The 23,617-nt window shown below is 35.4% G+C and overlaps 2 protein-coding genes across 3 annotated transcripts; both read right to left on the bottom strand.

Annotated features, from left to right (window-relative positions):
- Nucleotides 1–1,353: 1,353 nt before the first annotated feature.
- LOC104212750 (kinesin-like protein KIN-12B) lies at nucleotides 1,354–11,932 on the bottom strand. Its single transcript, XM_009762098.2, has 16 exons — nucleotides 11,432–11,932; nucleotides 9,806–9,943; nucleotides 9,539–9,622; nucleotides 9,299–9,424; nucleotides 9,144–9,203; nucleotides 9,004–9,057; nucleotides 8,807–8,899; nucleotides 7,806–7,901; nucleotides 7,408–7,553; nucleotides 6,370–6,519; nucleotides 6,145–6,274; nucleotides 4,783–6,039; nucleotides 4,595–4,693; nucleotides 4,359–4,511; nucleotides 3,480–4,280; nucleotides 1,354–1,853 (listed from the first exon to the last, which is right to left on the bottom strand). The coding sequence occupies exons 1-16, from the start codon at nucleotides 11,777–11,779 to the stop codon at nucleotides 1,575–1,577; spliced, it is 4,014 nt and encodes a 1,337-aa protein (XP_009760400.1). The 5' UTR covers nucleotides 11,780–11,932; the 3' UTR covers nucleotides 1,354–1,574.
- A 3,334-nt stretch (nucleotides 11,933–15,266) lies between these two features.
- On the bottom strand, nucleotides 15,267–21,162 carry LOC104212751 (cycloeucalenol cycloisomerase). 2 transcript variants are annotated; one of them, XM_009762099.2, is made up of 9 exons: nucleotides 21,002–21,162; nucleotides 20,286–20,449; nucleotides 20,039–20,181; nucleotides 18,533–18,616; nucleotides 17,973–18,014; nucleotides 17,458–17,568; nucleotides 17,183–17,374; nucleotides 16,961–17,058; nucleotides 15,267–15,671 (listed from the first exon to the last, which is right to left on the bottom strand). In XM_009762099.2, the coding sequence occupies exons 2-9, from the start codon at nucleotides 20,290–20,292 to the stop codon at nucleotides 15,488–15,490; spliced, it is 861 nt and encodes a 286-aa protein (XP_009760401.1). In that variant the 5' UTR covers nucleotides 20,293–20,449; nucleotides 21,002–21,162; the 3' UTR covers nucleotides 15,267–15,487. The 2 variants fall into 2 exon arrangements, with proteins under 2 accessions (XP_009760401.1, XP_009760402.1); XM_009762100.2 differs by having other exon boundaries at nucleotides 20,286–20,398; nucleotides 21,002–21,141.
- Nucleotides 21,163–23,617: the final 2,455 nt, after the last annotated feature.

The following is a 23,617-nucleotide window of genomic DNA, read 5'->3' as shown; positions in this document are numbered from 1 at the left end:
AGCCTACTTGGTATATTTTATATCTACATATTTGAGTGAAAAAGAAGTGCCACTTAAGAAAAGGAACAAAATGGTCCACAAGTAGAAAGAGTTAGATGTCAAAGAAGACAATCCCATAAGCTACTTGTTTTATGGTCTTCATAACATGATAGACTAAAATATCAGCACAAGTTCAGGCGTTTCCTATGGACTGTCCCTTCTTGGATATATAAAAAGGCAGCATCATGCACTAAGCTCTCGCTATGCGCGGGGTTCGTGTAAGGGCCGAACCACAAGGTATGCAGTCTGCAACTTTATCTTCCATTTCTGCAAGAGGCTGTTTTCGCAGCTCGAACTCGTGACCTCCTGATCAGATGACAGCAACTTTACCAATTATATATATATAATTTCTGTACAATAGTGCAAAAGAATTTTTATATTACCAAGTCATATAAGAGATTCAAGTAAGTTGCCTATCATAAATGGAATTAATTACTTGGAAAATAAGGCGAGTAAGTTGCTCAAATAGGTGAAATTACTCTTCATGGTATAGAAGTTATTTATATTGTCAGTGTACATAATTTAAATATATGTTATAACTATTCTACATAAATTTACTAGTTTGAGCCACTTGAAGATTGCCCCCTATCCACTTGACATGCAAACCAAGCAAATAAATGATCCAAGCTACTAATACACATAAATGTTCATTCTTGGGATCTCTCCACATTCCATATTTGTCTCTGCTGCAGTATGTCCCACCCTATCCAAATAACGCATTCAGTCAAATTCTAAACATAACTCGAAAAAAATAATCATTATCACATAAATTTTGGAAAACAATCCCCAAAAGAAAAATCATTATCACCACATATTATCTTCTTTCACAGCTATATCAACATATGGTTTTCACTCTTATGCAGAATTATGGCGTCAACAACAACAACAACAATAACAAATCCAGTATAATTCCACAAGTAGGGTCTGGGAGGATAGTGTGTACGTAATCTTACTCCTACCTTGCGAAGGTAGAGACAAGTTTCCGATAGACCCTTGGCTCAATCAAAAGAAAATAAGATAATAAGATAACAATAGCAAGATAATAAGGTAATAAAAGCAACGGAAATACCAGGTAGTAATAAAAATCTAAGGATAAGAAAATACGAGAACAATACTAAAATTACTGGTATGGCAAAGAGATACGCTCGACTATCTATTAACCTTCTATCCTAATTCTCGCACTCCGCGCCTTTTTTTATAGCCAACAAAGAAACATAAGAAAAATTGTTTGATTCTTGATTTTGTAGATGAGCCATCCTAACTGTTCACTTTACTTGACACACTACGAGAGGGTACAAAGAATGAATCCTCGAATACAATTGAAAACTGGTTTGTAATTGAATGAAATGAGAGAATTCATATCTATGAAGCAGGCAAAATGGATACAAGAGCTTGATAGATTCAAGCTGTTATTTTTCACAATTGGTTTAGACAATCACTATCATTAATTTTGAAGGAAAAATACAACAGCTTCCCAAACTATACATTATACTATTATCAATGCATACAACAACAATTTATGACGCGTTTCCTTTCTATACATTGCACCTATCATACCCGGAGAACCAAGAAGAGGGGTCACCAAATTTTGGTAAGTCCTCCTCTTTGGTATTGTAGAATGGCTCGAACTCTTCTCTCCATCGCTGATCACCTGTCTCGGGGTCATCATATACGGGTTCTGATGTATCTTTAGGTAAATGAGGTTCTTCTGGTAACTGATTCAAATTGGTGATCTCTTTCTCATGTTTTTTCTTCAGTTTATCAATCTGTTTGTAAGCTTCATTAGCTTCTTGCTCCGCATAAATGGCTCGTTTCTGCATATTTCAGAAACTTGTTAGGATATTTTGGAAAGAAAGTATATATACAAGCAAAAGTGACCAGTGGACGTACACAGACAGAATGGGAAAAATAATATACTTGGAAGGCACATATAACAAGATACATTGTCCCAGTTTCCTTGTGTATGGGGATAAACAGCAAGGTCTTACTACCTAGGCAAGTCATATTTCTGCTAGGTTATTTTGCCCAATCATCACGAAGAGGTCTCTTAATTCTTGGAGATCTTTTTGAACGATTTAAGATTAGTAATCTACAGGAATCTTATTAAGAGACACAGAGAAATGTCAGGGCAAGACGGTATTATTGATGTGTGGACACATAGCCAAGTATCTGCATTCAGCTACCTTTATAGATAGAACTCTTCACATTGTTTACCTGAAAGGACGTCCCGTAAATAAGATAACTTCGTTTGTAATATGATCGGAATGTTTTAGTTATCATATATGGAGACTTAATTTAAGAAATAAACAAAGAAAGAAAACTCTTTAACAGATTTCTACAATATACTTCCAGAGTCATGCAGCATCAGAATATTGGATTCCCTAAAACCAGGCAAAATATTCCTTCTAGATTATACCAGAGATCTTTAATATCAGTCAATCATCTACACCTCAATCCCAAACAAAGTTGAGTGTGCTATTTGAATCCTCCAAAACCATTCAAACTCCATTCAGACCCAACTAAGTCCAATATATTCTAGTTTGCCTATGAATAATTTGTTTTTAAAGCAAATTAGGAGTTCCTCAAAACTGGAAATTCTCTAGATCACACACCCTTCTTTTATAACGGTGGTGTTTAGGCCAGCTTGCACACCTCGATCATTCAATCAGTAACCTGTTACCTCCCACTAGCACATGTATCATAAAACTCTGCTTAACAAGGTTTAGGCAGGTGGGAAGAAATCAATTTATGTTTTTTATCTCTACTGGGATTTAAATCGTGATTTCCAAGGTATTGACTCACTTCATTGACCATTACGCCACACCCTTTGGGTGCCTCTAGATTACACACTTGTCCCTACACCAGCATACAAGTTCTAGGCCAGACAAAAAGACTCTTGCTAACATGAAACTGTAACAATAATGATATAAGCTTTAACCCCAATTAGAGAGTATTGATTATATGTATCAGTTCCTTCGATTGTGTTATGTTCTCAGCAAAACCTGTATTGATTCCAAGGTATTGTAGGGGTGGTTGTTGTTTAGCTTCCTTCCATGTTATACAAAGATATTAACTTTAGCTACTATATAGTTTTAGGAAGATCAAAGCAATAGAAGACTGTAACCAGATAACTAAAAATACCCAGTTATACGTGATTAAAGAATTATAAACATATTTCTTCATAATCTTACCAAACGAGTTCATACTATTGATATCGAATAATATAAAATTAGTTTTTTTTTTTTAAAAAAAAAAAAAGATAAAACTCAAAATGAACCTGTAAATTACTTGGAAATCTTGACGTCTAAAAACAGTCAACATGAAACTCATGTTATCCCTACACCGCATACAATCAACAGAACTACTCAAGAAAACAAAAAGAACATATGTACTGCTAGAATAAAAATAGTAAGAAGAAAACAATGGATTCCAAGACTCACCTCTGCAGCTGCAATAGCTTCTTCTGCTTCTTTAAGCCGTGCTAGCAATTCACCAGCTGCTTGTACAGCTTCAGCAGTATCCCTGAGTTGGTTCTGGAGCTCCTTGTTTTCATCCCTAAAGTAGCACCTTTCCTTTTCCCTCTCCACTTTCAGAGCTGAAAGTTCTGCAGCAAGAGCATTTATGAATTTAGATTCAGCACCTCTAACTCCTGCTTTTGTGGCTGCTTTTTTAACATCTTCTATGCCAACTTGGACCTTCCTATGTCTCGCAAGGAGTTGAATATGTCTCTCCTCAAGTTCAGCGTACTGTTCAATCATGCGTGCATGGCCCTGCATGGCCCTCTGCATTGCTTCTTTCAGCTCTTCCGAGCATTTCGTTTCCAGATCTAGTTCTTGTTTTCGTTTTTCAGACAATGTGCGGCTAGCTTGTAGGTCTAACCTCAACTCTTCTACCAAAGAAATCCACTTACTCTCTGTTTCAGTCCACTGAATTCTCTCCCTTTCAAGTCTCTGTTCAGAACTCTCCTCATCTGACTCTGGAATCGTGGATAAAGTTGGAGGCACACTGGGTTCACATGGATAAGTTAATTGTAGAAGAGAATTTCCTTTCCTGGATGACTTTGGTGAAGAGTCCACGTAAAACTGTAGCTGGCTCCTCAAATCCTGAATCTCCTCCAGCAAAACATCCCTCTCACCTAATTTAAAGAAATTACGATACCGCTCCAGCTCCTCTTGAACTCTTCTTAGTTCAAGTCTGGCACTTAAAACTTCAGGATGATTCTCATACTTTGCCTTCAGAAGCTGCAGCAAATGAGAAATGAAACATGTTTAGGGGAAACAAAAAGATTTCAGACGACAAATTTCAGGTCAGATGCATGCCTTATGCTCGTGAATCAGCGCCAACAACTCATCCTCCATGAACTCCTCCTTTGGTAAAATTCCATCCATATAACTCTCAAGGAGAATGATCTTATCTTCACGTGTTTGGCTAATTATAGCGTTGCATTCTCGTTCATGTTTGTATTGCTGGATCTGCCATTGGTTGCAAAGCAGGTCAAAGGGATGAAGAAATAATGAAAATTGGCAGGTTCCGTGATTGAACAAATCAAACATACCAATCGATTGAGTTGCATGATCTCAGAAGTTTGCTTGGCACATATATCTTCAAGGGCCATCTCTCTCCGTATAGCTCCAGCCAAGACCTTTTCTACTGCCTGTAAAAAGTTAGAATCATTGCACAGGCATAAGAATCATGCAAGATTAAAAGAACCAAAAACTCTGGTTTAAAAAGCTTCAAACTTACTTTAGGAACTTGAATCTGTAAGTTTTCACAGGACTGTGATCCAGTTTCAGATACCAACTGTGATCCATTAACAGGTACCAACTGCAAATTTGAGCCATCATCAGCATCTTTAAGCTCTTGTAGCGAATTTCTTGCCTTACATTTACTACACAAAAATGTTAAACCTCTTTCAAATGATTCATCATCTTCGATAACAGTTTGAACTCCAACATCTATTTTAGCAACTGGTATAATTGCACTAATTTCAGAAGGCTTGCAAGAAAATCTGACCGAGGAGCGCCTCAAAGATGTACTTTGTCTATGAGTACTAATAATTTCAAGTCCCCGCTGAAGACTAGCCGCCAAATGCTCAGTTGATGTGAAACAACTTTTGTGTCTTTGACTTGTTAGAGAATTCAAACAAATACTGTTTGATGGCTTTGTGAAGGACAAGTTCGGGTTATCCATTTTATCTCCAAGATCCTTTTCTGAAGCACTCAGCATTGAAGTCTTAAAACTTTTTCTACTGCTATTAGCTCTTGGTGAAACACTTGGAGTGGGAGAGTCTAAAATAGGTGACACATCACATGGAACTATACTGAGGTTAGTGCAGGTTGTATTGCCCTCCAAGCATTTAGAAGAGTTCTCTGGAGTCCGTTCAGAATATTGCTCTGATGGAGAGTCCTCTACCACTTCCCTTCGCCCTTGATTTAGCATATCGCTGGCAGAAGACAGAAGATACTCATCTTCAGTTGGCTTCATAGAAGAATCATTACCTAGCTTTTTCACTAATGAACGATCCAAATCAGCCTCAACAGTTTCTCCTATGCTACCTTTGCAAAACGACTCGTCCACAATTAAACTCTTCTTGGTGCTCTGAAGTCCATCAACAGTATCATTTTCATGCTCGACAACTGCGTCAGATACCTCTTCCTCCATGGTAACATCCATATACTCGGAGCCTTGCTCCCTGTTGCAGTCATTCTCATTTTCCCCATGCTGTACTGCAGAATCAAGTAGTGATGAACCTTTTGAAAAAGTCTTTCGCAGGATTCCAAGCATACTATTCTCTTTGCTGCCTCCGGACAAGAGACCTAACAGTTCGGCTTCGTCCACAATTTCCATTTCTGTATCACCGTCACCATCAATAGGTAGTGTCACTGGATGGTTAAGACTGAATTTTAATTGATTTAAGCTTCTGCGAACACTCCATCCTGATGAATAATTTCCATTTTGATCTGCTTGATATCCATTTGCCTTCATTCTTAGCAGTTCCTCCTAGTTAGAGTAAAGGAAAAAAGAGGCATTCAACCAGTTGTCATAATTGAGAGATGCACCTTAAGTTCAAGATGCATCAGTCACAGGTAGAGGAACAGAGTTTACCCGTAGCTGACGTATAACTTCTCTCAAAGCATTTACATCATCTTGCATTTCTTCATTGACTACCGCCTTATTCTTGATTGCCTTTGCACGTTGGGCAAATCTCAGGGTACTGAAAGTCTCACTCTTACAACTGCATTACCGAAAAGAACTAAGAGCTCTAGATATAATGAAGATAAACAGAGTGGAAAGCAAAAATCGCACTGAAATGTGGGGCTGTGAATCTACCTTTGGGATGGAGAAACGGCACAGATCATTGCAAGCTTTGCGTTCCCGCCGAGAGATTCCTGTAGCAAAAATGTCAACTTGGAATCTCTATAGGGTATGTGCCTATGCTTGCCCGTTTGAGAAACTTCTGCAAGAATGTTTATTAAGTTCCTGTAAATTTCAAAAAGTAGTGGGATCAATAGCATATACAAAACATTCTAGCTAATAGTGAAAAATATGAGTCTTTAGTAAGTCCCTGAAAGGTACGTAACCCCGGCAATAAAGGGCATATAGCATTAACCACTATATTCTAAGACCTCTACTTGGATATATTGAATCTAAGATGCCAAACATTTACTCCTATATATCATTGCTAGTCTCATAACCGTTTTACAAAACTTGTCTTTCACTTTGATAAGCGTCATCCAATCGCATAATACTTCTGTATCATTCCTCCAATTTATCCATTCTATTACATCTTTATCTATCATGACATACTCCTGAAAGACAGCCTAGATATCTTAACTGTCAGCACTTCCACCTAAACGGTACCTATGAGAAAATAAGAAATGAGAGAAGAATATTGATTACTTGGTGATTTCAAGAATACAAGACATGCTTATTTATAGGTAACCACATACACAAATGATGTACGTCAAATTTGAAAGATGAGACTATCTAACCGAAGAACTTAAAGCTTCATCTATTCTAACTCAATAACTGACATTTTAATACTCACTTAACACTCTAACACGCTTCTCTGCTTATTTGAAAATATAGAAAGTAAATAGTCAACGAAATCTCGCCATAAAAGTTTCAATGCAGGAACTGACCAGAATAACCGATAACGTCCGGAAAGATCAGTTACTGGGTATCAGTTAAGGAAAGTAAGAAATCTTGTTTCATCTTAGAGTGGACTCAATTCTATTCATCTTCAATCCAATGGTTATAGGAAAGTACGCAATTCCTAGTCACATACATTAACAATGAGTTGCAACCTCCTTGACAGCTAAACCAAGAATAGCTCTTTTTCGCAAAATGATAAAGAAACAAACGTACCCCAACTGTGAAAGTGATCTGTTGATGTTCCCTGCTTCCTTCAGGCGCTCACCTGCTGCACCAGTTAGCTTTTGCCTTTCTGATCCAGCAAGATCAACAAGATTTATTCTACTCCTCTTTAGGTGGCTTAAACCATCTGCCAAGCTCTGAAATTGAAAGTTTAGAATAGCCAAACAAGAGAATTTTCAGATCTCAATAATAACCAAATAATTTATTATGCTAGCATCTTGCATGCACACTGAGTACATGCAAATTATAAACTGCTATTAGAACAGCATAATAACAGATAACAGACAATGCCTAACTTGGCATACCACAATTGTGGTATCATGAATTTAGATAACCTGGCATTTAAAAGAATTCAGATTATTGTCAGAAAGGACATAAGATTGTATCACCTTGCATCGTGATTCAACAACACAGGTGAATACACTGTGAGAACGTGAACTCTCAGCATTTATACTAGTAGCACCAGTTCTCCTGTTTGACAGTCCCTGTAATAATTGAGAAAGTTCCATAAGCTTTTCTGAGTGTACCAGTCCATTTTACCGTAAAAACTCCAGAAGACCAAGTAAAAGAATTAGAAAAAACTACTAACAATAACTTATGACACTGATCTAAGATTAACTTGCTAAATGATAGACTCCATTTGAGAATGGATGCAAGTCGATACCTAATGATTATCTTCCAATTAAGTACCAGCCAGGATACAAATAAGAAAACACGAATAAAAATTTGTATATACCCCACGCCCTCCCTATTTAAACGAATTATGATTTATGGGAAACAGTCTCTCTGTCCTTCTAGGATAGGGGTAAGGCTGCGTAAATCTCACCCTTCCCAGACCCCACCTGTGGGAAGTTACTGGGCTTGTTGCTGTTGTTGTTATGGGAAAGAGCACAGCGGAGACCCCAGTGATAAAATTCTTTTTGACAAGTACCTCAGTGATGAAAATTAAGAAAAGACAAAAATAAGCTGCAGCATAATGATCTGGAAAGGCAAGGCATTAGCATTAGGACACCAAAACTTCTGTCCTTCCATCTTTCAGAAAATCAAAATAATGAGCAAACCAGGGGACAAAACAAAAGAAAAGTTCCAAATGTGATTCGAAAATTAAGATTGAGCTTCCTTGTCAGATACTTTGATATTTGCAGTAAATAAGTAAGTGCTTAGCAAGAAAGGCAGTCGAACTTAATCATTTATGTTACTGCACATTCTGCACCTAAGTAAGTTTTGGTTTATTATCCATTTCACATTACCGTCTAATTGATTTACCTACTGCACAGATTCTCCTGGCTAACTGTTTTCCTTTTACTGGTCTATTCTATCTGGCAAACCTAGTCATGCCTGCATTACTCTGTCTAATAAAGTGTAATAAAAAGATATAAGCAGTCTGAACCTTCATCAAAAGCTTTGTCACATCCTTCATGGTGGAAACACATTCCTCAGTCAAATTTTCCACATAAACACCTGTTCTTACATCTTCCCTAATCTGAAAGGAGAAGCCAAATTGCAAATATTTTAACAAATAAATAGAAGTCAGGATACAGATAACGGTTACAACACTCATCTTCTATGTTTTATTTCCTTTTTTACCTGGAGGTTTCTTTGACTAGGATCCAACAAATCAGTGATTTGCTCATTGTATATCTGTACATAATTAATGTTAAACATTAAACAACTGCAAGTATAGTCTTTGTTTCACCATGAAAACGGCCAGGGCCAGTCAAATTAACCTCAAGAAAAGAACATTGACACTGATACACGAGCTGCTTGTCGGCATGCTTGGTTTGTTCCTGAAAAGAAAATGCATACATTATGGAATTGATTTTATACAACATATCAAATCCAGGACATTGAGAATTGGAAGATCACAGAGACAACATATCACCTCCTTAATACGTTCAAATAGCTGCTGAAAAACGCGTGGGGCTAAGCCCTGTTGATCATTGGTTAAATTTTCTTCCAACAAGGCGTTGGCTGGTCCCCAAATTGTATATGTCTTTCCGCTACCAGTCTGATTGAAGTCAATCACATTAAAATGTTATTGTGTCATGTCAGCACGAGAAAGAACATTTGGAGTTGTGCAGGCATATTTAACATGTAGCAGGATGTAGTAGGCTAACACTACCTGTCCATAAGCAAATACTGAGCTGTTAAACCCAGCAAGACAATTTTCAACCAGAGGAGCTCCCAGATGCTGGTATATATCAAGCTGAAAGAACAATAAGAAAGAAGGGTCAAGTGCATGTCACTTTCATTATTCTCCTTTTGGTATACTTTTTATATTGAAGCAAAGAACAATAAAAAGGAAGAATCAACCATAGTTATCAGATTAGAATATACTCAATACAGCTATTTCCTCCTAAAGCCTAGCTAACAGGCTATTACTTTTTACCTGTGTTGATTGAGTATCTGCAATAGAGTCAAATGTAAATGTATGCCCAGCTATTGATAAAGAATCATTAGCGACTTTCTGGACGACAACTTCCCCTTCTTCCTCATCCTTGGTTGGCGGCCTCATCCTCACTATGACCTGATTTAAACAAGAAAAGTTGAAGGAATCAATACAGGACCTACCAGTACTAGGCACTTAGGCAACGCCTGTTTGAACCAATCAAACAGAAGGCAGAGTGCCAGTCAAAAGAAAGTGGATCAAATATCATTTGGAAGAAACAGCAAGTCAGTATTGATAACAGTAAACCAAGTCACACTCAGCATTTTAAAAAAGTAAAACCAATGCATATAAATGTATGCTCCCAATATCTGATTAATGAAAACTAGAAACTAGAAAACCATTAAGGCATTTTTTTATAACTGTGATATATCACACAACAGTTTGCGCGTACTTTGACTAATTCCACGGGATACCTGCTACCTCCAACCAGCAACAGGTACCAAATAATTTTGTCCACCTAGTCTTGACCATTAGGCCACACCCTTGGGTGCAACATACTTCATCTTATATCCCGTGGGGATAGAGTCAAAGTTGCTTGGACACAGGTGCGGGTGTCCGATGCGGGTGCGGATCTAGAGGTTGGATCCTTCGAGATGTAAATTCTGAGATTCGGGGATATGGATCCTAGTACAGATACGGGTGCGGAGATCCGGCTAAAATAATTCAAAAAAATAAAAATATAAAAATACCTTTAAATTATGAGAAATTTTATGAAATACTTACGTATAGCTTGTAAAGTGTGTATTTCTTTTTTTATTCTCAAGTTGTAGATATGACAAGAGGGGTTGCTCTCATGGTAAGCAACCTCCACTTCCTACCAAGAGGTTGTGAGTTCGAGTCTCCCCAAGAGCAAAGTGGGAAGTTCTTGGAGGAGAAGGATGTCGGGGGTCTATTTGGAAACAGCCTCTCTACCCCAGGATAGGGGTAAGGTCTGCGTACACCCTACCCTCCCCAGAACCCACTAAGTGGGATTATAGTGGGTTGTTGTTGTCTCAAGTTGTAGATAAGTAAATGATTGATTTCCTAGATAAAGTATGTTATTTTCTTCAAATTTACTCTAGTTTTGGTTCTGATTTCGGGATTCAAATTGTATCTCGTCTCGAATTTTTCCGTCGACGTGGTCAAAGTACCCAAAATTGTTTGACTAGATCCAGTACGGATCCCATACCCACACCCATACTAGTGTTGTGTCCACACGGGTGCGGCACCTAAACTGTCGTGTCAGAGCAACTTAGGATAGAGTTGATGGTATGGGTTCGGCAGAACCCAATAACTTTGGCCCAAACCCTGTATTTGTCTTAAAAATTTATTTAATATGTACAAATTATTAATTCAGAAACTCAAAAGTGTTAGAATCCATAATTCATAAACTTTAAATCGTGGATCCGCCTCTGCAGTTATATCTCCAACATCAAAACAACGACTTAAACAATAGCTAACCTTAAATCCTAAACAAGTTGAGATCGGCTATAGGAACCTTCTATATCAACTCTGCTATTTTTGGACCTGTTTAATTCAATCTCAAAAAAAGGAGCAAAAAGTAAGGTAATTTCTCCCGAAAATTACCTTGACCCCAGAGTCAGAAGATCCAGCGTTGCCATTCTCAGTACCAACGGACTCCAAATTGAGCTTCCGTTTCAAATGATTGGAGTTAGGCGGCGGACGGGGAGGTAGAGGACTCTTGATCTTCAATCCAACGGCCGGGGACAAGTTTGGATCGGACAGGTGATTCATCGGAGGAGCATTTTCTTTAGATGATTTGTTATGCTTTCTGTTACTGTTGCTACTAGGGTTGATAGGTGATGTTGTGAACTTCTGCTTTAAAGAGCTAGGATTTGGAGATGATGGCATTGTAGCTGCGGCCTCGTGATTCTCCCTTAAGATTGTGTTTCTCTGTTGCGTAAAGTGCTTCATTTTTTATTTTTTTTGAAACGGAGAAGGTGAAGATGAAGAAGAAAAGGGGATTAGGGTTTTGAGGGAGAAGAAGTAGCCGTTGGGACGTTGGGTATTTGATGAATTTGAATTGAAATGAGAGGGGAAATGGAGGGTGTAAAGGTATAGAAGAGAGAGTGGGGTAATGATTTGTCTTCTTTTACGGTAAGCTGACTTTACGTATGATTCATCTCAACCTTAGTTCACATGTGGGCTGTGGCACGTGGCTTTATTACCGATTTGTTAACTTCATCGAATCGTACTTGTTTAGTTTTGGAGTAACGATAAAATTGTCTCCTTGTAACCTATAACATATAGTTTACGGGTTCGATGTATGGAAGCAATCACTAACCCTTGCAATAAAATAGACCGTCCAAATCACACGCTTCGGGTGTGGCTCTTCTCGGACCTTGCGTGAATGCAAAATGCTTTATGCGCCGGATTGCCATTTTTAAGTTCTTCTTCACCTATTTGATGTGGGATTGAGCGTCATATCTTCACCCACTCGAATGATAGTGCTTTCTCTATTATCTGATTGTCTGATTACAAAACTAATTTGAATAAGATGAGGCTAAACCCAATACACTTTACGAAAAACTTATAACTTTTAAGATCGAGTTAGGTTCAAAATTTGCCTGGATCATTCGATTTAACAAATCGTGACCATATTTTTTTCTTTATTTTTTCTCATTACATATGGGATGTGGGGAGGAAAAGGGAAAAGGATAATGGAAATTGAACTCACCTTATTATGTGGAAAACTTTCACGATATCACTAAACAATTGACTAGAGGTGTACAAAGGAAATCGATAAACCGCACTAACTCGATAATTCGAGTCAAACCGAGAAAAAAAATCTGACTATGGTTTGGTTTGATTTGGTTTGGTGTTGGAAAAAAAAACCCGACCATAATTGGTTTGATTTGGTTTTAACTAAAGAAAGTCAAACCGAAACCAAACCAACCCGGAATTACATATATAGAAATTTTATATATATAAATATACTTATTGTGATGTAATTTATAAATATTCCTTAAAAAGTTTCACAATTTTATCTTTTAAGTCTTATTTCAAGGTTGGACTTAGAACTTTTGAATATTCCAATAAGTTTTATAGCCATTAATATTAGTAAATTAAATAATGTTAACAAAAGCCCAAACCAAAATCAAATCAATATTAATGCTAACAAAAGACATTCAATTCAATATTACGAAAGGGAATGTATTGAATATCTATTTTTTATTTTGCAATAATTTAGATAAAAATGCATAACCTATTTTTATTTTTTTAGCGTTTAGTCATGTAAATAATACTCCCTTATTAGTCTACTTATTTTAGTATGACTTAGTACTTTTAGATTATGTTTATTGTTATTATGGCTTTTTAATTAGCAATATTTATATTACATAATTTATTGTCTTTATTGTTGAATATTTTAGGATAATGCCATGGACACATCTCATATTTTGTATTATTTTCTAGGAAAATACTTTATATAGTTGTATCTTACTAGGATTAAAGAAATATTTTGAGCACAAGTTATATGTTTTGTTCTACAAAGATTTTACCGGAAAAAAAACCCGAGAAAAATTGGAAAACCTGAAAATCCAAGAAAACCTGAGAAAAACCGAGATTAAAAAACCCGAGTTTTACTGGTTTGATTTGGTCTTTAGATTTAATAACCGGACACAATTGGTTTGGTTTGGTAATTATAAAATCCGAACCAATCCGACCTATGTACACCCCTACAATTGACGGTTCTTTATGCATAACCTCAACAGAACGTATAATCTAAACAATTCTTTAATCATTAGTACTTAATATGACACAAGAGGTAAGAGTATACCACATTGTAGGATCCGGACCCGAAATGATTAGTAATTGTTAATACTGTATAGATCAAAATAATGGCCGAAAAATAGGTGGACATAGTTTGGGCAAACCTAAAATCCAAACCGAAAACTGAATTGTTTGGATTTTTGGTTTGGATTTCGGATTTAAATTTTAAATTTTTTGGATTTCGGATTGGATGTTGGATTTGTTTTTTAGATTTTTGAATATCCAAAAATCCAATTTTTTTATAATTTAGATTTAGTCCATTTTCATATGCCAATAATAACAATTCCAATATCCTAACCTTTAGATATAATCTCATATATTCAATACTAATTACTAAGTTACTATCAGAATACTTTCTATTTGGACATGATTCTACTATTGCTACTTCTTATCAGCCTTACTAATGTCTTTGTTGTATTTCCTTGATTTCATTATTTGAATGCTTTATTTGGATGATCGCAGTGAAAATGAAGAATGTTTTAGGCAATTTAACATGAATACTTCATTTGGATGTTCATTATTGTAGAAAGAAGAAACATCTCAATTTATAAGCTCAAAACCGAAAATCCAAAATAGCCAAACCGATTAATCGAATCCAAACTAAAAAAATCTGATCCAATCCGAGTTTTTTTGCATTGGATTTGGATTGTCATCTCTTCAATCCGAAAATCGAAAATCTAAACCGAAATTTTCATATCTAATCCGAATTGCCCGAACGCCCACCCCCTCTCTCTCTCTCTCTCTCTCTCTCTCTCTCTCTATATATATATATATATATATATATATATATATATATATATATATATATATTGTATGTTATATACAAATTTTATACAATTTTTCTACTACTAAATATAAATAGTTTCTGGCGCGGACTAAAAATAAAAAAGCTCTTTCTAAAAATGACTTTGTTCTGGATCTGAAAATGAGGAAGAAGAAAAAAAAGACAGATCAGATTTATGAAAATGCATATGGATCTTGAAATGGGTCAAGAACAGTCAAAGCCACAGCTCACATGGCTTGTTTCTTTTTTATTCTCATCTTGAAATGGTAGTACTACTATTTATGTTTAAAAAAAAAGTAGGCAGGTGCACAAAACATCTCGCATTAATGCAAGGTTCGAGAAAAAATTGTACCCCAAGAGATATAATATAAACAATCTATTCTAATGCAAGCATTAGTGAGTGCTTCCATTGCTCGAACCCGTGACCTATAGGTTACAAAAATATTTCAAATTAAGAGTTTCTGTAAAACCATTTTGAAAGTAGTATGAAGCTATGACACAATATTAAGCCTTAATAATCAACATGGTTGGTGAAAACTTCCGCTAATATCACTACAACAACATATCTAGTATTATCCCACACCGTGGGGTTTGAGAAGGGTAGTGTGTAAGCAGATCTTACACCTACCTTGTGAGGATAAAAAGGATATTTTCAATAGACCCCAGGCTCAGGACTAATACCACTAATCACTACTTTTTTTCCTTTTTTTGGCAGGATTGGTTTTTTCTCCATACAATTTTAGAGGGGCTCAAATTGCTAACATGAGAATGTAACCAACTCATCCACTTTTACTATCCCTATTTTTCTTCTTTCTTATCAACCAATTCAGAATATTGGCACCAAGAAATCTGAAACTGCTTTTACTGGCTAACTTGCTTTCCAGTTTCTCAGAAACTAATAAAACATAGTGTTCAAGAAGAGTACAAGTGAACATCATTCTGAAGTTGTCTAAAGTTGGTAAGAGTACAACAAGGGCCTAAACTGATCCACTCAACATCATTTCAAGAGACCTAAACTTCTGATTTTGCAGAAGCTGTTGAGTTCACACGCCGCAATTGAAACTCCTTCAAGATGTCACTGAAAACCATGGGAGTCCTGATTGAAGGCATTGTTTGGTTTCTGCCATTGGAACAATGGGACCTAGAAAAAGGCGCCATAAGTCGAGTAAAATTGTGACGAGCATTGCAGCACCCAAAGCATCAATGGACACTCTTGGCAAGTCCCACGAATCACCAGGTTTCTCATCAACCCTGTGCATTTAAGCAAACAACCATCAACAGAATTCACAAATGATAGTTACAAAGCATATAGTAGTTAAAATGCAGGAGTCCTGGACCATAATGATTAACGACAGTGGTGTAATACAGGGGCGGACGCACGTGGTGACAAGCGCTGAACCCGCTTCATCAAAAAATAATACTGTATATATGTATAATTTATGATTAAAGCTGCGTAAATTTTGTATAAATATTTTATTTGAACCCACCTGACAACTATTATTTTACGACTAAAGTTATATACTTCTAAGATTAAACCCGCTTGCACAAAATCCTGGGTCCGCCACTGGTGTAATATGATACATATTTAAAGTTAATCCATATATGGTTAGAAGAGTGTTTGTGTTGCCTATGGTTCTAGAAAACCACTTTTAAAAGCAAAGCTTAAAAACTTCCAAGATTTTACTTTAGTGGAAGTGTAGAGTTTCTTTTTTCAATAAATAGTTATAGAATTTTACCAACTCTAAACAAGTATGAAATTTCACATTTCTGTTTGTCCAACATTGTAAATTCTAAAAGCGCCTCAGACGGTTAATAAAAACAAGTTAGAGCACTTCCACTTGGAGCATACCTTCTATCTCAAAAACTATAGTATACCAAATCTCACTGTCAGCTGTCAAATTTTACACTAGAAATCATGCTGAAATATTCATGAATGGCCCCTCTAGAAAAGATTGAAAAGAGCTACTAGCGCCACTAAAATAAAGATCAGATGACTTTAGAAATCCCTTTAAACACTTGCAACAACATCAATCAACTCAATAATGCACTCATCTGTTTCGTCCTCAAATTGCAAGATCAGTTGGCCAAGAAAATCTTTGAAGCCGTTACAGAAATTGAGAGTCAGATTATGAGCATCTAACTGCTTAACAAAACCTGAGGCAAGCTTAACTTGAGAGCGGATGTTCCTTTCAGCAAATGACATTATTACCTTTTTTATCTGAAACCTTTTCAAAATAAATATCGTAGAACTGAATTTTGCTTGCTCCAGCATTATACACCTTGAGGTGATTCTATCGAATATTACAACGTATGTTAAACTTAGCTAGTCCGCGGACTGAATTCATCCACCTTGTGTTGCTCATAATCCTTTCGACATATTTGTCCTCATTTTCCACTCTAGTTTAGAACTGGTTAGACTATTGCACTTAAACGATAAAAATGTATAGAAGTTTAAAAGACATTGTAATTATACCGTAAATAAACGACATCTGCACTAGGGGAATTTCAGAGGCAGGAATTGCAGGGAAAGAAGTTCTTACCTGAAAAACATCGGATAGCTTACAATGAAGTAGATCGCGTAAAACAACGAGCCAACTTTATACATAATAGCTCGGTCCACGAAGTCATAGTACGGAAACTGCAGAGGTCAGAAACAAACAAGTGATGTTTTAAACCTTATTTATATATCACAAAGGCATCTGATAAGGCTGCTATATACCCTTACATAAGATATTTCTGGACTCACAAAATTGACCACTTACATTGGAAATAGCTAAGGTTTCCAAATAAGCTATAAAATAAGCATATGCTAGAATCCATCCTGCCCTGAAAGCCCACTGAATATTCTCGGGCAAATCAGCAATAGCATGCTGTAGCCTGCGAAGGGTCATGTTTGCCGAGACATGGTAAAACAGGAAGCAAACATGTGCTAAAAGGAAAGTTGTATGGGGTACCTGCACAGAGTTACACGATAAAGCTTTTAGAAGATGAAAAATCCAAGTAAAGGATGGGGCAAAATTCCGAACAGGTGGCTTACATTATTCATCTTCCAAGACGGAAATGTATAAGAAGCACCCAAAACTGTGAAGAAATAGTGGGTCCAAAAGTAGTTCCCAACATAAGTGAAAATTGCTATCCAGAGATTAGCCTGGAATAACAGCAAATCAATAGTCAGTAGTCCATACAAGAACCAAAAGAGAGGATCGTAAAATCACGAAATAAGTAGCAAGGAAATTTCTTGTCTATGCCGCATTAGTCAACTAAAGAATCCGAAATAAATTAACCTGTGCCAATTTTAGTGATTGTCTTTTAGCACCAATGCTGAGTGTCATAAATCAAGAAAGACAACCCAATTTCACAACAAGCTATGGCCACAAAAAAATGATCTCTTGTCTTTTTCTTTCACTAATATTTATCTTTTTTCTCCACGAGAATTTTTCCAAACCGAGTCATATGAAAATTGAATCTAGAAACCAATCATAATAGAGGCTTATAGTTGAGTCCTTAAAATTGCAAAAAAGAAATTGATATTTCTTCCTCAAGAACACTTGCCTTTACCCAATAACGATCCTTCCAAGGAATGCTCCTGTCAGCCTGCAAAAGTTACACATAATAATAAGCCTTCATCTGACTAGTTTTTCGAACAAATACTATAAAGCTCATCTTTTTAACTATGTTGATTTAACTAGTTATGTATATCATCAAGAATAAACAAGAAGAAGTTGCACTGAAGAGCTTGGCGAATTACTGGAAAAGGCTCATCATTCAAATGCAACAGTTTGCACATGATAATATGGACTCATAATAAGTCATTTTATCTCTTACATTTAACACAAAAATTATGAGTAACTTATCTCCTTTTTTATCAAAAATGAGCAATTTGTCTCCTTCATTAAGCACAGATCCATAATGACCTAATTAAGTACAGTTTGATACGAGAAAAGGTGACAAAACGATAAAGATGTAGTAATTTGATAAGAAATATTGGTTGAAAAACTCAAGTTGCAGCTGATTTGAATAAATAACAACTGGAAATTTTTACAGGTCTAGTTATTGTATTGTTGATTCACCAACAGAGCATCGGTAGTAGGAAAAATGAGACAGAAATTCACCTTTCCAACAAATATCACGGGTACAAAGAAAGCAGGAAGTGCAGAAATAAGCCCCAGCAAGAGGTACTCCCACTCTGTAAAATTCTGTCACAATAAGCCACTTAGTAAGTTACAAATACTTGATTTTATAACGGGAAGCGGATTGTAAGTTACAATTACTAAGCATGCAGTATCTTAGCAAGAGAAAACACGAAAATTCACTATAAAATACACATACACAGAGAGAGAGTAGCACAACAACTAGTAAACCATCAGATATAACTTTTAAGCCAAGTAGCCACGGGAGTGAGTAGGACTAATCATATTAGTAAAACAACGATTTAAACTTTTAAAGAAAACTTTTGCATCATTCAGCAGCAGAAGCTTAACTAGAAGAAGGATAGTTCATCAGAAGAGACTGGGAAGCCATTTAAGCAACAGTAAGGAGTTGGTCTGTAACACACACTCTCTCACCGCCCGCCAATTAACAAAGCCTATCAAATAGGAGAATGAGTCGCTCTTTTCTTGAAAAGTATCGACTATAACAGTATCAGCAGAATAACACAATTGGGACATGCTGACCTCTACACAGGGGTTGTTACACCAACACATATATATGGTGCCTAGTAAAATAGGAAGTCGTCGGGGTGCCTAGAAGATAAGGATAACGCATTGGTTCTTACAGCATTCCCCACAAGCAAACAAGAAACGAAGTCTTTACTATCTTTAATTACATCTGAAGTTTCAACATCTCAAGATGCCTCATAGAAATTTATAAGGTTTGACTAACTTTCATCACAAGTTGAATCCTGCAAAATTTATGGCTGCTCACTAAATTTTGCACATTGCTCGTTCCTTCTGTAGGCCATATGACAATCTATCAACTGTGTCTCAATTCCAATCAAGTTGGGTTGGCAGTATGCATCCTCAATACACTCAAATCTTTTTTTTTTCTTTTTGTTGATAAAATCCATACACTCCAATCTAACTGGCTAATTTCATTCCAATAGGCAATAGTAATAGGGAAACTTTACTTCCCTTTATGCAACCCTTTTCTCTGAATTCCCTACTCTCCTTTCCCTGATAGGGAAGACAATTTTTACAAAAATCAACAAGGACTGAACAAGCACATTTCGAAGTCACAGTTTAAACAGACAAATAAAATCTACAACCTTCGGAAACTCGCAAAGTTTCTAAGCATTTTTTAAGATGCAAGTAAATAAATAAAAGTGCTTCCTCTCGAAAGCTTAAGTTTTTAGATGAGACAGTCCACTGTATTCAATGGCATTCTCATCAAAGGTGGATTCATGATTTAAACTTGAGGGGTTCAACATTTTAAAATTCTGAGCACTAAAATTACGGGTTTCAAAATGTAATACATTTGTTAAATTTAGAGAGTTTTCGCACATGCGCACACACACATATAATATATACTATGTATCTACATTTTGTGTCAAGAATACTGGGTTCGGTTGAACCTGTAGCTAATAAGTTACATCCATCACTGATTGCACACATGTTACACACCTCGTAGAGCTTATACGGGACGACAACACCAAGGCACAGGGTGAGCCAAAAGGGAGTGTAGAGCAGAAAGAATACTTCACCCCATCTCTTGCTAGGGTTTTGAGCTAACCACAGACTGGAAGTTGAACTAGTCACTTTACTACCTGGAGAAAATCCATTATTACATCAGAAACAATAAAAAAATTAAAAAGAAAAACTTTCAAACCAAAATAACTAAATCCCAAGTAGGTAAAATCCTAAAACTTACCTTCCATTTATTTCCACAGCTTAATTGTCGAAAAAGAGCTTCCTCCTCACTCAAAATTTGAACTTGGCGAAAACCCAAAATTTATTAGCTGTGTCACAAACTAGAACTTGCCCCTAAACTCATAAACAACAATATGGCAAATCAAATTGTGAATAACCTAAAACCTGCACACACAAATAAAAAACAAATTAAGAAATAATCACAACCCACATTCCAAAATTTAATCTTTAATAATAACCTCCAAGAATGAAAACAAATGTTGACCTACCAATTAAATAAACATTTTACAGTGAGTTAAAAGTAGGATTTTTTTTTCCCAAAAGATTTTATTTTAAAAAAAAGGAGCTTACTCCTCACTCAAAATTTGAACTTGGAGAAAATCCAATATTATTTAGCTTTATCACAAACTAAAACTTGCCCTTAAACTCTAAAACAACTATATTGCAAATCCAAATGTGAATAACCTAAAACCTGGAAAACTATACAAATTAAAGAAATCATCACTACCCACATTCCAAACTATAATCGTTATATAAAACCTCCTAGAATGATAAAACCAATGTTGACCGACCAATTAAATACACAATTTATACTTAGTTAAAAGTAAGATTTTTAAAATACAGCAATCATAAATTCAATTCACGAAAAAAGAACATTAACTTTTTTGCATTTAGCATCAAAAAGTAGAAAAAGAGCAAAAATAGAAGAGAATGTACCTAAAAAGAGGCCACTGATCTGTGATGAAGAAGAGATTAAGAAGAAGACTGAAAAGAATAATATAACAGAAAAAAGGGGCAATCTTTTTTTTAATCTATATTTTTGGACGTGCTCTTTTGTGTTTTGCTCAGTGTAACTCTGTAAAGACAGCTCAGTTTATGATTAAAGAAAGGAAACTAGTGGATCTACAGTAGGTTGGGCATAGCATTGCAAACCCGAAATTCAAATCGAAATTAGAAATTCGGATATTTAAAATTTAATTTTTAAAATTTTTGGATATTGAGTTTGGTATTTCGAATTTTTGAATATCCAAAATTCTTATACTTTATATTTAGTCTATTATACGTATCTCAATAGTAATAAATTCAATATCCTATCTATTACATATTATTGTATATATTCAATATTAATTAAGTTGTTGTGAAAATACTTTCTATTTGGACATGTTTACTATTTCGCATTTTTTATCGGCCATATTAATGTCTCTACTGTATCTTTTTGATAATAATTGCATTACTTGAGTGTTTCATTTGGATAATTATGGCGAGAATGAGTAACTTTTCATGCAATTTAACATGAGTACTAATTTGGATATTTATTTTTGTAAAAAGAAGAAACTTTTCAACTTACAAGCTCAAACCAAAAATCCAAAATATCCAAACCGATTAATCCAAAATCGAACTTAAAAAATATGATCCAATCCGAACATACTTGGATTGTCATATCTTCAATCCGAAAACCGAAAATCCAAACCGAAATTTTCATATGCAATCCGAACTACCCGAACACCCACCCCTAATCTACACAAGGGAAAAAAAGGTTTAAATACATTATAATTTTTACCCAGTCAGATCATCTTTACTAATACCAAATGTAACAGATAACTAATTTTATTTTCAAAGTTAGAAATCTCTTTTTTTAAGGGAATTTACCGTGGATATTCTTTAGGTGATAGAAATTTACCGCAGGTGTAAAAAATATTCTTTGCATTAACAAGTGTATCAATATAGATAGATAAATTAGAATAAATTACACTACCACCAGAATGTCAGTTTAGTGTTTTCGAAGAATTAACTTAAATAATCGTTTATCCAAACGCTTAAATTTAAAATAGCCGGCGAATATATATATATACTCTTTTCGTTCACTTTTAGTTGTCCATTATACTAGAATATATTTTTATTTTTATTTATCCACTATATTAAATCCAGAGAAAGACAATCATTTTTCTCTGTTTTACCCTTATTATTAATTATTCATTCCCCAAATCATTTTTCATAACTTTTGAAAATACTATCATTATTATGAGTAAAATTGTAAAATATATATGTTTTATTTATTATTTCTTAAAGGGCGTGAAAAATTCAAAGTGGATAACTAAAAGCGAATGGAAGGAGTGTGTATATATATATAATCGTGTGTGTGTATATACATATATATATATATATATATATATATATATAATTATTGTATAATTTATATATACTTGCTAAAAAATAAACAGAGAATTAGACCAGTTAATCAAAGTAGTTCTTTTAATTTTGGGATTTAACGGAATGATAGCAATGGCACAAAATAATTCTCAAATTAAGCTAAACCATACCATATAGTGACATCTGAAAATGAATTCTTCCCCAAATGATTTTCACTTCTCAGTGGCACCATGAGTTAGGTCTCCATTTAATGCACGGCTATAGATTTTATTGGTTCAATTCATCCTAACCAATCATTGGAAGGACCTTCAAAATCATAAATTTTGAGAAACCGCTATTATTTAGTGGCTATTAATTTTCAGTAGCTACCTTATATATAATTACTTTCTATAGTTACTATTCATTTATTACGGTAGTATATTCGCGTTGTTGTATTCATGAATATAACAACAAAAAGCACCTAAAAATCAGTGTAGTCTAGTTGTACGGGCATGTATTCACATGTATTCGCACCATGTATTCATGAATACAGTAGCAAAAACGCCTAAAATCAGGCAATCTAGCTGTATGCGCATGTATTCGCGCTGGTGTATTCATGAATACAACAGTTAAAAGCGCCTAAAACTAGGGCAGTCCAGCTGTACGTGCATGTATTCACATGTATTCGCACCATGTATTCATGAATACAACAGCAAAAAGCGCCTAAAATCAGGGCAGCCCAGCTGTACGCGTATGTATTCACATGTATTCGCACCATGTATTCATGAATGCAGTAGCAAAAACACCTAAAATCAGGCAGTCCAGCTGTATGCGCATGTATTCGCGCTGCTGTATTCATGAATACAACAGTTAAAAGCGCCTAAAACTAGGGCAGTCCAGCTGCACGTGCATGTATTCACATGTATTCGCACCATGTATTCATGAATACAGTAACGACAATCACCTTAAAAATAGATATGTCCAGCTGTCTAAGAGAGAGGAAAAACATAAATAGCGTATTCCATGCCTCAATGGTAGTATATACTATAAATACTTATTTTGCTATAAAATATAAAAAGCAGTTATAGAAAATAATATTTTGAAATAATTTTGATTTATAATAAAGAAGGTGTACACCTTCGCTATAGGAGGTAAAATTCCCATCAATAAAGTCAGTGCTATTTAAAAATTGGCCAATTTTTT

This window comes from Nicotiana sylvestris, chromosome 10, assembly GCF_000393655.2.
Source record: "Nicotiana sylvestris chromosome 10, ASM39365v2, whole genome shotgun sequence".
NCBI lineage: Eukaryota > Viridiplantae > Streptophyta > Magnoliopsida > Solanales > Solanaceae > Nicotiana > Nicotiana sylvestris.
Note: the sequence above shows the minus strand (reverse complement) of the source record. Positions and strands in the feature narration are given on the sequence as shown.

Coding starts and splice junctions, on each gene's coding strand:
- LOC104212751 (XM_009762099.2), bottom strand. Junction 18,617..20,038: donor TCCCGTATAAGCTCTACGAG/GTGTGTAACATG, acceptor TTATTGTGACAG/AATTTTACAGAGTGGGAGTA. Junction 17,375..17,457: donor CGTCTTGGAAGATGAATAAT/GTAAGCCACCTG, acceptor AACTCTGTGCAG/GTACCCCATACAACTTTCCT.
- LOC104212750 (XM_009762098.2), bottom strand. CDS start 11,779: ATGAAGCACTTTACGCAACAGAGAAACACAATCTTAAGGGAGAATCAC. Junction 9,944..11,431: donor CTTCTGACTCTGGGGTCAAG/GTAATTTTCGGG, acceptor TGTTTAAATCAG/GTCATAGTGAGGATGAGGCC. Junction 9,623..9,805: donor CAGATACTCAATCAACACAG/GTAAAAAGTAAT, acceptor TTGTTCTTTCAG/CTTGATATATACCAGCATCT.